This window comes from Mercenaria mercenaria, chromosome 15, assembly GCF_021730395.1.
Source record: "Mercenaria mercenaria strain notata chromosome 15, MADL_Memer_1, whole genome shotgun sequence".
Classification (NCBI taxonomy): Eukaryota; Metazoa; Mollusca; class Bivalvia; order Venerida; family Veneridae; genus Mercenaria; species Mercenaria mercenaria.
Genome location: NC_069375.1, coordinates 46519234 through 46535774, shown reverse-complemented (window position 1 = coordinate 46535774; position 16541 = coordinate 46519234). Strand labels below are relative to the sequence as shown.

Below are 16541 nucleotides of genomic sequence, written 5' to 3'. Positions count from 1 at the left end.
TTCAAATGATATTGCTGATGAAAAATAATGCTCATAAGTTTGTAAGAAATAGGTAAAATTAAAAGAACAAGATAAATATGAGGCGAATAATAAAAAAAGGTCAATAAACGGCTGGTTATGCCTTCTAGCCATAATGAAAAATCGTTTCATAATGGTCCTCGGGCAATTAGGATACTAGGTGTGCCATGATGGCATGAAAGCACATTTAAGTCGTATATTAACCTCTTGAAAATAAAGTCACAGCCTTATCCCATACCAAAATGTTAAAAATAATCATTATATGCGCTGTGTGACGTTTGATTTCACAAAATCAACATCCAGCTTTTAGACGTGATTGTTGGGACAAATAAGTTAAGTTAGAAGCATTGTATTTGACTTAATATTTCTTTTCGATATTGGCTAAAATGTATTAACTATGTTAATGACATAATTTAAATTTTGCATAATAAGTTGTTCAAACTACAGGAAAATCATAGTTTTTCTTATGTTCATGCAGAAACTAGAAATAAGTATATTGTAAAACACTTGTCTAAGGGTAATCAAATTTTGTCAAATGTTACAAATAAGATGTTTGTCACTTGTTTTCTCAAGGAACACTTCATGTTTTACATAGTCTTAAACAGGTTAATGACACTCAGTAAAGTAGACACTCTAAAAAATTAACCAGGAAGTCGCTACTCGGGTTTGTTCAAGTGTGTTTTGCGAAAGGCTTGTGAGGACAAGTGTTCACGTTTATTTCCATTAATATAGGCCAATTATACGACCAAAACGACCAAGTGTTGGTAGAAATAAGTAAATATCAATCCGCAAAGCTACGAGTTTTCTTTTAGCATTTAACAAGCCCGTCTCTTCACAATTGCAATTGTCGTTGCATCATGGAGTTAGTTTACTTGAATTCAATAATGGTTATCAGTAGCGTGTTTTGGATTATTCAAATTTGTGTAGTGGAGGGAAGATCAATGGGCAAAAAAATACAAGATCTTCAATATGGACTGAACAATGTGAAAATTAGGCTGAATCTTCGGTCGAATGATATAATTGAACTTCAAGAATCTGTAGCAGTACTAAATATGTCATTGTTGAATATTGATCAATGTCCGCGTGGTGGAATTAGCCAGAACGACATTGAACGCAATCTTGTTGTCGATACGGAAGAGCCAAAGAGGAGAGTAAAAGATAAGATATTGGTCGATGCATTTAAAGAAGAGAAATCGTGGATACGCGAAGAAATAAAATACCAGAGGAGTATGGATGATAATATTTCCAGGAGGCTCGGAGACGTGCGACAACAGATTACAAATACAATGGTCGTTTTAACTGACAGAGCTGAAGCCTTTGAAAGTCAGGTTGAAAGGATGATTACAACTGAGACCAGAAAACTGAATTCATCGATATCACATACACTAAATGACTTAACATCTGAAGTGAAATTATTAAAAACGCGTATTTTACAGATTGAAGAAACAGCAACAGCTTTCAAAGAAACTGTTGTCGATATTCGCAAGCAGTCAGCAACGAATTGGGCAAAATTCACTAACCTTGAATCCAAGATCAATGATAAAATACAGGAAATGAAAATGGAACTAGCAGCCAGGGCAACATGTCCATCGAAATGGAAAACTTTTATGGGATATTGTTATCTTCTGTACAAAAAAGCGGTCAACTTTAACTTGGCAGAGACAATTTGTTCACAGAGTTCCGCATTCGTCGCTGATATTCAGTCAGAGGATGAACTGAATTATTTAACAAAGATGAGCGGACGGAAAATATGGATCGGAATTACTGATAAAAATGCTGAAGGACAGTGGACAGTGGTCCGAAATGGAAAGCGTGTTGAGTTCACGTGAGTAAATATTTGTTCTATATTGCCAAGAGCATAAATTTCAATATCCTTAATGCTGATTAACATTAAAAAAAATGGTCAAATTACATCACATAATATTTTATCTTCTTTTTTATCATTGTATCTTCCAAAAAGTATCGCAGATTGCCTTAGACATGAAAAATGTATTACACATATATATGAAATAACAGTTTTGTTAATTATTCATTTATAGATATTTCATATAGCAAACGTCGAAACCACTTTACCTCAAAGGCAGTTAAGATTTTCAAAAGGTTTTTTTGAACATCATATTATATGTTTTTATGAAATATCCTTACTATTTATCTTTAACTAGGAATTGGTATCCGGGCCAGCCTCAAAATTTTGCCGATTATGATGAGGACTGTGCAGCTATGAATTTGGATGAACCATGGCATGACTATAAATGTAGTCACACTTTTGCGTTTGTTTGCAAGAAAATGGTAACGTGACTTCAAAGACATAGACATGTTTTATATATCTGCTAACGCTAATTTGTACGGATGTATTTGTTTCAGTTTGGTTAGATATGGCCTAAAGTTTTGTTCAGCATGTTCTAAACTAATTTGCTCATATCAATGAACGGCTATACAATATTCAATAACTACTGAAACCTATAGCACATATTATATATATATAACAGTTAAAGTCTCATAATTCCTTTGTTCAAAATGTGGATGCCACAGTTTCCGTAAAAAACATAAGATATATTTACTTCCTGTTGAATACCTTTTCCAATAACTGTTTTGTAATATTTGTCAAAGGTAGTCTAGTCCAAATTTCAATAAATGTGAGAGGTACAGGCATTTTGTTAGTATTTGGTCCAATATACATTTTTAGTATAATTTGGGTATGCTGAATTCAAAAATATATGTTGGCCATCTGACAAATGATTTTTTATAGGTCAAAATGGCGGAAAACAAAATGGCCGCCAAATTATGATATTTCTAATAGAAATGGGTAATATTATTACAATTATCCAGAAATATGTGGGTTTCTTTGTTAGTATTTGGTCCCATATACTTTTTTAGTATAATTTGGGTATGCTGAATTCAAAAATTTATATTGGCTGGCTGACAAATGATTTTTTATAGGTTAAAATGGCGGAAAACAAAATGGCCGCCAAATTATGATATTTCTAATAGAAATGGGTAATATTATTACAATTATCCAGAAATATGTGGGTTTCTTTATCAAAGTGATGTGTAACATAGTAACAAATGAAAGAAACAACACTCTTGTTCAAAAATAAATACTTTTTAATCCAAATGTGTGCTCTGTTCAGAGAAAAAAAAGCTTAAAAAAAACTTTTAACTTGATTATTTTTATATTATTCAACTCAAATTGGTTATATTTGCAAAGCTATTTTTGATACAGTACACTAATTTTTTTTATGTTTTGAATCAGTTTACAGTTTAACTGTTTATCATATAATTATTTCAAAATCATATAGATTGAAATATTTGAACCTTAAGGTATGCGTTCACAGTCCCATTTCATATGTTAATTTACTGCCTCGAGTTCATACAGCTGGTAATGCTTTTATCGCATTAACATATATCTGTGCATAAAAGCCCAGTCTTTTTACATCTACATCTGAGAGTCCTACATCCAGATGTACAGTTGCAAGCAATGAACTCCATACAAGCTTGAGGAATCGGATCACAGGTAAGAAGAACTGGCTTAAGCGTGTCATCTGCCACCTACCATCCCGTTTCAGTAGGTGCAGGCAGATCTGGATTAGGAACAGTTGCTTGGTTTCATACCAGAGCTTGATAATGAGCTCTTTTAATGTGAAATGAGCAAGCATCACTGGTTGGGGGCATGTGTTCAGGACTTGTAGACCTGCCAAACATAACATTTCGAGCACTGTCAGTACTAACAGTATCTTGGCCATACATCTTGCAAATAAAGTATTCACAGTTTTTCATTACTTCATCAGACAGTTGTCCATATCCGAGACCTTCTATCAGTTTTGCATTGCCTATAATGACCTTAAATGCAGATCTTTTAGAGATTCCACAGAAATACGATGTTGTGTCACAGCCAGTGAGTGCATGGAAGGAAAGTAAATTTCTACGTAACTCTTCAGTTATTGATAATTTATCTAACACTGTGTTGACTTGAATGTATTTTCGTTTTTTTGCTGTTCCATCCATCATCCATACTGTTGTATTTATTTCCTGCAGATGGCACAGTAAGAGCAAAAATACATCAGTGTCTCTGGCAGAAACAACAACAGTGTTGAAACTTGATCGTTTACTGCAGTGAACAGCATGAAGAATAATTCTTGTGTCAGCTTCCTCATGTTTAGCCTTTAATTCATCCAAATTTAAGTCACTGACATTGCTTTCAACAATGTCTTCTTCCTGAAAGCCACCACCAACAACCAATGTCTTTTCAGTAGGGGCTTGCATGATCAGCTCCTCTGATAAAAATCTAGCCAGGTCAACTTTATTTGCAGGAAGTGCTAAAAAGTAACTCCAGACTTTTGGTAACGGTACATCCCTACTTTCAATTACTCTCCTCACTGGTTGATATGTCCTTGTGCGTTGTTTCCTGGTGTTTGATTTTATTGAGTGATGCCTATATCGGTCAAACACTACATCTATTCTTTCATACTTTTTTCCTTTGTTTAAAACTGCAGCAACAAATAAATCAGCATACTGACCAAATGTTGTTTCTCCTTCTATTTTCAGACTTTGTACTAAAGCTTGGCCATCGACAATATATGCAGACTTTCCTTGTATGTTTATTCGGTCACTCAACTCAATATCCTTGACAAGCTCATCCAGCAATATGGATTGTTTGCCCGTTTTGAGAGTTCCATTGGTTTCGGAAATGGAAACTGGAACTGGCAACAGTTCATGTTTTAGTATTTCCTCCATATTAACATCTTTGCCTGCCTTATATGCTGTCACTAAACGATGTAGTGTATTTCGATCTGCTCTTAATATTTTGCCCTTTTCAACTGTTGACTTCGATGCTTTATCACTGATGTACAAAGAAGCAAATGTAGATGGATTATTCTTTTTGATTGTATCACGTAGCTGAACTTTTGATACATTATCACTGTTTTCAAACTGTAGTCTCTCTCTTACAAAACAATCAAGTTTTTCCTGGCCAAATTGCAGGGCAGACAGTAGAGACTTTTCTATGGTATCAGTTACTATGTCTTTAGTTGCTACATGCAGCAAACTTCCACCTTGCAGATGTGGATCAGCCACATTATATCTTTGTAATACATTTAGAACTGCTTCTTCAGCTTGCTGGTCCACAGCTTGCCTGCTCTTTGATTTTTCCTTATGCACAAGTATGTCTTCGTCATTGACTTTTTACATACACTTGGTAGGAAGGCTTATATGAGACCTCAGGTTGTACGATAAAGACCATCTAGTCAAAGCTGTAGGGGTTCTTGATATACCAATTATTCCTCCACCTTTCGTCCCAGTTGAATTCAGCCATTCTTGACTTTGATCAGGATCCACCTGATTGAATTTTGAGTTTGACCTCTTAACAACAAAGTTGCCATTTCTGAACTCTTGCAACACTTCTTGAGGAAGCTGATGTGCATCTGCCAGATAGACAGTTCCCCAACGTGCATAATTCGTATGATCATACCTATGAAATAAAGGGAACATGCACCGAAACGCATATAGGTATAGATCCCAAAGACCATCCCTTACAGCTCGCGTGAACATGAGAAGCACTGAAACCATTTCCAGGTATGCCCACCAAAACTGGTAGTTAGGATTTTGATCATTCTTAACAAAATCGTCAAGGTGGCTTCTGAAGTTGTCATTTTGCAATTCAGCTACAAGATTTTCTACGCTCCCAGAATACTTCACTTCCATTAATTTCCCATGCAAGTTAATGTCTCTTTCTTCAATGTAAGTCAGTAATTGTGGAAGAAACAATGTCCAGAGAGCCTGTGTTGTTATCTTGTGAGCCCTCATTCCTCTGTTGTAGTGCTTTTCTGCCAAGACCTGATATGCGGCTATAGGACCCAGAATATTGGATTCAACCCATATTTCATGTAAACCTGACCCTTTCATATGCTCACCTATTACTTTCAGATAGTTCATTGATATATGCAAACCACCCATTCTAGGTATAAGCTTGTCCCTGTATGCAGGCACTGCCCATTTCAAATCCATAAGCTTAAAGTAAAGAGCCTGGTCTACAGTTATAACTGTATGTGACTGCCCCAGTCTTTCTGATATATGCATACACTTCTGAAAAACAGTGTTTAATGTGTCGATATCATGGGCTGGTGCTTGTATAATCGGCATGTATCCAACTTTTGTCATATTTGAGTCAGTTCTACAGATAGACTGGTTGAAAGATGACCAGGTTGGACGAGTATCTGCATTATTCCGAAATAGATGGAATGCCATATCAAGGGCTCTTGCTTGTATATAAAGCTAGCTTTAACAGATACTTTTTACTAAACGTATCACAAATATTAAAAGTTAAAATAAATGCAATTTCACCAAATATTAAAATTTAACGATGTATATGAAACAAAGCATTTCTAAAATGTTATAGGAAAAATACGTATAAATTTTTCCTACCTGCAAAACGCAGTGATTCCATGAGGTATTCTTGACACCTCTAAAACCGTAATGACCACAAAAGAGTGTGTCCTTGTCAGAATTAATGTAGATTAATTAACAGGTAAAGCATTCCAGAGTGTTTAGATAAAGACTTTACAATAACATGATCAGACTCAGATTATTATTGTAACAGAGACCTGGATTGTTTATATTAATTAAGTTCTTATTAGCCATAATCTTAATCCCTGTCACACTTAATTTTCACTAATTATTATGATGCTTAGGTATTAAAAAGTTTATTGTTCAATAAAATCTTACAATGATTACATAATGTTATACATGTTATTCTTTTCTCTATTAAAGACAATGTTATGTTAATTTTTAAAAGTTTTAATTTTTCCATTATTTTTGTCTTAAATGATTTTTCTAAAAAATGCATTTCATCAAAAGTATTATTTTCTCTTTGACAAAATTCCAGCAGAAGCTTTTAATCTTTTAATCTTATACTTATTCTCATTTTTTTTTCTATTCTATGAATGACGTTGAATATTTCTAAAAAAAATAAAATGTCTTCAAATTCCCCCTTTTGAGCCCCTGAAGTACAAATTTTTAACTTGTAAAATAGTTTACTGATAAATATTAACTCAATTATACTAAAATATGAAACAATATTTTCAAACATATCTAAAGATAAACATTTGTATCATAAAATAATATCAATGGAAATAAAAATTGTAAAAACAGTGGTCATTTTTGCCCCTATTTTTAACCCTTTCAGAGGCATTTGCCAGATGGCCAACATATATTTTTGGATTCAGCATACCCAAAATATGTTAAAAAAGTATGTTGGACCAAATACTAACAAAATGCTCGTAACTTCTTAAATAAGCATATATCTGCAAAATCGAACTAGACTAAGGTGCAATATAGAGAGTCTCATTGAATCGATTGTTTCTGATTACTTCCCTCTATAGATATAACGGTAGAAGTTCATGTGTATTATTACAAGTGGCGCATTTACTACCGTGCTATTATACAAAACATCCATTTGGACAGCTGTTTCTTCAGTTTTTAATATAAAATCTAGAGCCTTATGGAATTTTAATTGAAGTTTTAAAAATAAAAGTTGATAAGTCATTTCTAGATAGTTACCGTACATTGTAGAGATAATTCCTAGGGCTATGTGTTGTACATTGTATGTGTACCAGGAACTAATCATTTAACATTTTACACCCTAAAATGGAATTACTAGTACTCGAGTTTGAAGTATGACTCTGATCTTATTTTAAATAAAGTACTGTTATGGTTTTATTTGCTTGTATATGATTATGATTTCGCTTGAGTTATTCTCGTTTTCCTCCCAATTGCTTTTGGGATATAACTGAGCTCCGCTGTGCAGAAACCAACGTTAGGGCTTTGCGACCAATATGGATACAGATCACCCTGTAAATCCGTGCATTTTGATCTGTATCCATACTGTTCGTTTGTCAGTTGTATGCTAGCGCTGAAATTGATAGACGAATAGTATGGATAAAGGGATGAACGAAAAATATGGTTGTTTACTGGTCTGGATCCTTGCTGGCCAAATGTGTATGGGGATGAACGAGCAATACGGATGAGCATGGTCTGGATTCTTGCTAGCCAAACGTATCTGGGGTTGAACGAACAATATGAATAGGCGATGGTCTGGATCCTTGCTGGCCAAACGAAGATGGGTATGAACGAACAATATGGATGTGAGATGGTCTGGATCCTTGCTGACCAAACGGATATGGAGATAAATGAACAATATGTATATGCATTGATCTAGATCCTTGCAGGCCAAATGTATATGGAGATAAACGAAAAATATGGATGTGCGATGTTCTTGATCCTTGTTGGCCAAATATATATGGAGATAAACAAACAATATGGCTGTGTAGTCAAGGCACTAACGAGACCAAGGATGGAGGAAAATGCTTTTCATCTCCTTGATCGGTCTGAACAAGTGATGATGGTCAGGCTCCGCTCAGGGCACAACAAGCTCAATACTCACATGTACAAGAAATACAGACTGACATCATCGCCAACTTGTCCATGTGGTGAAGAAGATCAGACTGCGGAGCATATACTTCAGAGATGTAAAAGGCATGACCAGGAGCGAGCTGCGACTTGGCCGATAGATACCTCAATCCGCCAGAAATTGTATGGAGGCATTGAGGATCTGCGACAAACCACAAGTTTCATCGAGGCTACTGTTCTGACAGTGTAGTCGCGAACGATAAGAAGAAGAACAAACAATATGGATGTGTTATGGTCTGGATCCTCGCTGGCCAAACGGATATGGAAATAAACGAACAATATGGATGTGCGATGATCTAGGTCCTTGCTGGCCAAATGTATTATGGGGATGAACGAAAAATATAGTTGTGCACTGATCTGGATCCTTGCTGGTCACAAAGCCTTAACGTTGGTTTTCGCACATTGTCATCTAAATAATAATGTGTTGACACATAAAACCAAATATTTTCCCCTAAGCACTGAAAACATGAAAATAAATAGATTCTGATTATTAATGGTTTGTGTATTTTTAAAAGTCATAGATTTGCTTATACACTGTATGTATTATTAGTGTTTCATTATGTAGGGTATTTGAGAATTCACTGAAGATGTGAAAATAAAATATTTATTGTCAAAAGTTATAAATTTATTTTACTAGATTGTTGTATTATGCAGGGTATTTGAAAAAGCACCGAAATTGCAAAAATACACGATAGACTGTATTGAGACAACTCAATATAGTGGTTTATGTATTATTAAATGTCATATATTTGCTTATCTGTATTTAATGCTGAAGTGAAAGTTTAATATTGGTTATTGGTTAAAGTATTTTATCAATAAAATATCATTATCATATTTATTTGTGTTTTTCTTTTTTAATCTAAAACTGAATAATATGGTCTGTTTTCTATCCATTAGGAAAGAATAAATTATATGAATTACTCAAAAGAAACAAAAAGTATAAACTATACATCACCACTAAAACCCCTTGTTATATTAGTGTCCATGTGAGGTGAAAACTAGCGTCTATTAGTATGTTAATTCTTAAACAAGAAGATTCCAGTTTGGCCTAGGCAGATCCGGAATTGGTCTAGCCAAACTAGAATTCTAATTTGGTCTAGACCGATTCCGGATCTGCCTAGATTCCAGTTTGGTCTGCTACAGTCTGTAGCATCCAAAATAATAACACTCCCTGCAAGAAAAAGATACATATATACAATATATTCACAACGTAAGACAATATGATACGTAATGAGGTGGAGCGCATACTCTTAGCTTATAGACATTGCCTACCACACATAAAACAAAGAAAGAATTCCGTATCCGTTTTAAATCAATTGCCAAAAAAGATGTTTCATTGTCACGGTACATGTCTGTCATCTATTTAGCTCATCAGGGAAATCAAAATACTTAAAATCAAGAAGTGTTAGGTTGACATCCTTGTCGAGAAGAAGAAAGACAAAACGAATCATTGTACCATCTACTTAGCTTAACAGGAAAAAACAAAATACTTAAAGTCAGAAAATAAAGGTTGAGATCAAGGTCGATTTATACTAGAGACGGTATTATTTATCACTTTAAAGCTCATTCGCCGTCCACCTCTGATTCCTGCGGGGAACTTCTTTCAGTTACTTGCAGAGAATATAAGAAATACATACACAGTAGCCGCTATACACGTATGTTAATACTGGTAGGTTTCTGGTAAGGAATCAGTCAATGTTAATTGAACTCCGTATGTATATAAAATGCAGTTGTTAAAAAGGTAAACTCCAATAAATCATCAAAATACTTTTCATTACACCGTATGCACAATGCAACTTCTAGAGCGAACACCACTGGGAAGACGGAAATGTATTTGTTGTACAGAGGTTGTTACTCTTGAGAAGCTAATTCATTATGAAAAACTTCGAATGAGACAGGACATATTGTCTTTATAATGGAGGTATACGATCCTCAGAGATGCCTTTATCAGATATTATACTGTAACTTAAATGTTCTTTGGAAATATGGTTAAACCACATTGAAGATATAAAAATGGCAGCCCTACGACTAAACTTTGATGTAATCATCTTTGATATTATAATGGCAATATTTAAGCTGTTACTGTATATGTTGAGTGTCACATGTATTATTTACATATATTTTATGCGATAAAGGCAAAGGAAAAACGAACGCATTATTACGAGAAATTGTCTGTATGAGCGATAAAATGATAAAGTGATGTAGAACGCATATATAAATAATCTTAATGAAAACATTAAGAGGCATTTAATTTAAATGAAAAACTCATACATTAATATAGTCAAAGAGTAATTAGTTTGCTAAAAATAGACATATTTCGGATAAAATTTTGGGACATAATAATGCATTCTTGCTAGGGCAGTGAAGTGTGACAATATGTCTCTGTAAATCATTACGCAGCCACAACAGATTTGTTATCAAATCATAAAAATTGGCAGTTTCTGAAAGTTTAATAACCTGTCGAACATAACAGATTTGAGCATTTTTAGCCTGAACGTTATCGTTTGATTTGTATCCCCGAATATTGCTAGCTTGCTAGAGTAAATAATTTTGATATCGTATATTGACTACCAATGGATCATGCTTTACTATCACTAAAAGTTTATTCTCGCACAAGTTCGTTTTTAGTGAATATTTAACAACAGAGGAAACTTATATGTTATTCTCAATATAGTTTAAGGTAGATCCGAATAAGCACTGGTGACGTTAAATGTCCAGTAAACAAGAATTTGCTTTTTTATATTTTTTTTCACCTTTATTTACTTCTTAGCATATACAACTGTCTGCTTATGATCAGTTTTTTGAAAGTTTCATTCATAATATAAAACAGCTTTATTCTACCATATGCAAAAACAACTCAGTTAACATATCAATTAACCAAATCGTAACCGCTGACGTCAGGATTCGCTTACCGTTTTCGGCGACAACGACGTAAGTTTGGCATCTTTTGATTTTCCGTTAGCATTTTAGCTCACCTGAACTTTGTTCAGGGTGAAATATTAGTATAGGTAGATAGTCAGGCGCCCATTGTCCTGCGTCCTGCGCCATCATTTTTACTTAAACCTCTTCTTCTCTATAATTACTTGTCAGAATTACACCAGACTTAGTGTCAGTAGCATTCTGGCATGGACCTCTATCAAGTTTGTTAAAATGATTAACCTTGGCCCCTTTTAGGGGATGCCAGAGTTAAAAACAGAAAAAAATCTTAAAGAACTTCTACTCATAAACCACTTGGTGGACCGTCATCAAGCTTAGTGTGTAAATCATTATAAGGTCTTCTTTTTTGTTGGGTTTAACGTCAGACCGACACAATTATATGGGGACTTTCCGGCTTTGATGGTGGAGGAAGACCCCAGGTGCCCCTCCGTGCATTATTTCATCACGAGAAGGCACCTGGATAGAACGACCGACCTTCCGTAAGCCAGCTGGATGGCCCCCTCACATGAAGAATTCAACGCCCCGAGTGAGGCTCAAACCCACCTCGGTGAGGGGCAAGTACTTTGAAGTCAGCAACCTTAACCAATCGGCCACGGAGGCTATAAGGTCTTCTGTCAAAGTTGTTCGATTTGGGACACCTGGTCCCTTTTTGGGGCCATTAGAGCTAAGAATAGAAACACTTTTAAAACCCTTTCTCCTAATGAACTGCTTGATGAATCTCTAGCAAACTTGGCCTGTAGTATCATAATAAGGTCATCTCTCGATTTTGTTCAAATGGGGCTGGGGAAGCATTTGACCCATTTGAAGGGCCGCTAGAGCTAGAATTAGAAATACCTTTAAAAGGCTTCTTCTCATGATCCGCTTGATGGATCTTCATCAAACAGCATCATGGAAGAGAGGGTTGGAATGGGAGCTAGAGTTAAAACTAGAATGCCTTTAAATGACTCTCTTCTCATATGTCTTCATCAAACCTTGCCTGGATCATCGCTATATTTGTTTGTTACCATGTTTGTTCAATTGGGGGCACTTGGCCTTAGAGCTTAAAATAGAAACACCTTAAAAATACTCCTTCTCATGAACCGCTTGGTGGATCTTTATTAAACCGAATTTGTAACATCATTATTAAGTGTTACGCCATGATTTTGGACAAATGAGAGCATAGTGGCCCTTTGTAAGAGCCACTAGAATTAAAATAGAAATACCTTTGACTGATTTCTTCTGATCGTTATGTTTTTGTACGTGCTAGGAAAATATAGAAATAACCCTTAAATAACTTTTAATAAACAGCTTAAATGATTTTCCCAAAATGTAGTTTGAAGCTAAGTCAGATGGTTAAGGTTTTCTTCAGGTGACTCTTTTATTCAATATAGTTTCTTGTCATGATGTCTTATTCGACCATATTTTGTTAGAACGGATTTTCAGCGTCCCAGGTACATTTCTACTTATATTTTGAAGTTAGGTCCATGATGCACAATGACTTTCATAGCCAACATTTTGCACAAAATCTAGAAATCAGTCATTAGTTTCCCAACAAACAGGGTAAACTGGTGACTGAACTGAAAATTGTTCATATAAATTAGTATGGCATACATTTGTAGATACGATCACGTCGAGAAATGTATTATTGTAAAAACTAAACAAATCGATGCGGCGTTTTAGATTTTGAAAGTTCAAATTCAGATTGATGTAAAAAAAAATATGTCTCTAAAATTGCTTGCTTTTGACTCGTATATCTCTCTGTCAAAAGGCCAATTTTCCAACCATCACACTAAATGTTATATCCATCAAAAAATCCTTTCTTTAGAAATCCATTTATAGGAGTTATAAGAGTCACTAATGTCAGTGGTGTTCATATAAAATTTACTTATCTTATAATTCGACATTTTCTAAAATGTCAAATTTATAGACTTATCATCCTATCGCTACTTTAAAAAAAGGGTTGTAAACTTTTATATAGAATACGCTTCATTAAATACAGCGTCCTGTATTTACTCCTTTTCGCTTCTTTCGGTGTCTCTTTTCGAGATATAAAGTTCTTAGGCTGCCATTTTTTATCTAGCATGAGATAGGCTTCGGAAGAATGCTTACACATATATACTGAAATGGTGTAGAGTAAAAGAAAACAACATGTTACTGAGAAAGGGCACGAGGAAAGAAAAAAAAAATATTATGACCATTTATATTTGTGAGACCAGCGTATTAATAGTTTACATTTGATTTGGTAGTGATCAACCGTAGGCACCGACGTGTATGAATAGAGAGACCGGGCTAATGTAAATAAGCCGTATTCTCGTGCGCAAGCCGATAGCGATAAGAGGCAAATTATTTTAAGTGAACGATCCTAGCAAACATCAAGGCCTCGGAGGCCTCAAAGACACTCGATATTAATTTATATGTATTTTGATCTAGGTCATTCTGTTAACCATGATAGTTTTTTGTTTAATATCAGCAATTTTACATACATTATAAATATGAGTCCAGTTTAAGTAATATGCGTAGATATCATCTCACAATGTCCCAAACTTGTGCCGTTTTCCTATTTCAATTTAAAACAGTTTTATTTATTAAGGTTTGATTTAAATAAAGGTATATACATTATCTTCAGATTATTATGAAAATTACAAAACTCTGTTTAAAGACAAATCTAACTCTTAAACGAAATGGAAATTTGTGTATCTGTAAGTCAAATGTTAATTAGTTGTATCGTAAGTTTATTCTTTCTAGAGTTCAAAACGTTATGCACAACCAGTCACTAGTCTTTCCCATTTATTGTCATCCGCTGGGTTCACCAGTGAAGTGTGCATGTTATGTTCTCTACTCCAGTTCTACCGTAGTTAATACAATTTGTAAGAAAATCACTTGAAAGCATCTAATGTAACCAAGCGAAATAGACCGAGTCTGATCATGAGAGATAATGGAAAGTGCAACATTCCTCAAGCCCCTTAGCACTGGTTTAAGTCGAATTCTATTGCACAGATTGAATGTACTCCATAATCTCAAAATACTAGAAAATATAACAACACTGAATCAAAGTACGGGGAGACATCTCACGGCCACCACGCTGCACTTAATGATTGCTGTTAAAATAGTTCATAAAATCTGGAAGAATTACCTGGAAAGGTTATCTTGAAGAAACAGTTTGTACTAAACAAAAGTGGTTGTTAATTCTGTCGATTTGAGATGCGAGAGTAATAAAATTTTATCCGCAAGTCAAAACTATCATACTCTGTCGTTTAGTTGGCAATATTATATGTTTACATCAGGTAAGGAGGAATAGTGTAAGAAAACAATTATTGCATTGTTGTGTGATTAAGTTTATGCATTTCATCTAGGACGGTCTTTGGCAAAGACGCCACTATGGAATTGTGCGCAAACTCTCCTATTGATTTCCGTAAAACAGAGTTATCATATTATGATATTTAGCTCGCAATTGTGTATGCTTACGTCAGGTAAGGAGAAAAAAAGCAGCAACAACAACATGTTGTGGTTAGTTTATTCGTGCGAGAAGGATTTACACAGCAGGGCAACGCCATGATGATGTCTCTAGCAGAATCACTACTATTACGCGAAACCTATCAAAAGATACTGATTCTGCTGTTTCGTTACTCAGTAACGTTTGAACTATGTTTGTTTGGATTTTCTGGCAGAGATCGTAGACTTTTCAATATGTTGCAAAAATATATGATGTGAATCTGGAAGTATGCTTTATTAAAGCCTTTATAAAGTAAATACCTTTGTCATCATTATATGTCATGATCTTGGCTTTTCTCATAATAATTGTCTTCAAGGGACAATTAATTTGGTGTGAAAAAATTCATACGATATCGTATAACAATGAAAAAGATCTGATTTAACAGTGCAGCAACTATATTGTATATATTTATTGTTGCGTAAAACACAAAAAGGGGCTTCCGTGGCCGAGTGGTTAAGGTCGCTGACTTCAAATCACTTGCCCCTCATCGATGTGGGTTCGAGCCTCACTCGGGGCGTTGAATTCTTCATGTGAGGAAGCCATCCAGCTGGCTTACGGAAGGTCGGTGGTTCTACCCAGGTGCCCGCCACCATTAAAGCTGGAAAGTCGCCATATGACCTATCATGTGTCGGTGCGACGTTAAGTCCAAAAAAAAAAAAAAAAAAAAAAAAAAAAAAAAAAAAAAAACGTGTACAGATATACAAATCGAAACCCATGAAACTGTAAACTTACTCAATGAATCTGCAGAAGCTAGGATGCCAAGAAAAGTACCATCAATGGCAAAACGTCGTATCATTCCAGCTCCTTCCAATGTAAATCAAATATCAATGGCAAAACGTCGTATCATTCCAGCTCCTTCCAAAGTTAATCAAAATCAATAACAACAGTCTTGGGTAAATGAGTATTTCACCGAATCAAGTGATGTCACAAAGCTTTCACATCAAAGACATGTATTTGATTAGAAATTATACAACATAAAGAACAACTTTTTGCTATGAATACGGATTCTGTTTCTTCTTTCTCGTATTAAATAACTTCTTCTCGAAATTTTGCAGTGACATCTAAAACATTACATTGTCTCTATTACATCCAGATAGAAAAAGTGGTAAGCTCTGTCTGATTAAGTCTGTTCCTTTACGGGTAGTAGAAATTCAAGCTTGTGAGAAACAGAGAATCACCTTCCAAAAAGCAGGCAACATATCCAAGGGTGAATGTTCAAGCTGAAAAAATAAAACAGTACACTTACACAAACGCAATATGAGTGTCGTATTGAACGATCTGAAGAGATTGAAATAAAATAGCACTGAAGGTACAGGAAGACCTTTTACAGCCGCCGCATGGCTCAAACAATGAAACAGTAAAAGTGGAAAACCATGCGTCACCCAACACGACATTTATGAAATTGTTGCATGGCTCGTTTTGATTAAGCCTGGTCCTGTACTGTAGTGACATAAAACCAGCTTGCAAATTTACATGTGCAAGAACCGGTTTAATTTCAGAACTGGTAAGCATTGTTTCCGGCCTTAGGTAACTTTTTATGGACTCAGTAAACAATAAATAAAATCTGTAAAAAGATCCTTTGGAAGCAAAGAATGCAACCAAGAAAAATAATAAGTAAGTAAGTAAGTAAGTAAGTAAAGACTTTATTTAA

At 34.9% G+C, this 16541-nt stretch overlaps 1 protein-coding gene across 1 annotated transcript; it reads left to right on the top strand.

The window, feature by feature from the left end:
• The first annotated feature begins 725 nt into the window (after nt 1-725).
• LOC123558836 (low affinity immunoglobulin epsilon Fc receptor-like) lies at nt 726-9310 on the top strand. The gene is made up of 3 exons (XM_053525171.1): nt 726-1843; nt 2181-2628; nt 7340-9310. Exons 1-2 carry the CDS (start codon nt 876-878, stop codon nt 2314-2316), a joined length of 1104 nt encoding a protein of 367 aa, XP_053381146.1. The 5' UTR covers nt 726-875; the 3' UTR covers nt 2317-2628; nt 7340-9310.
• Nucleotides 9311-16541: the final 7231 nt, after the last annotated feature.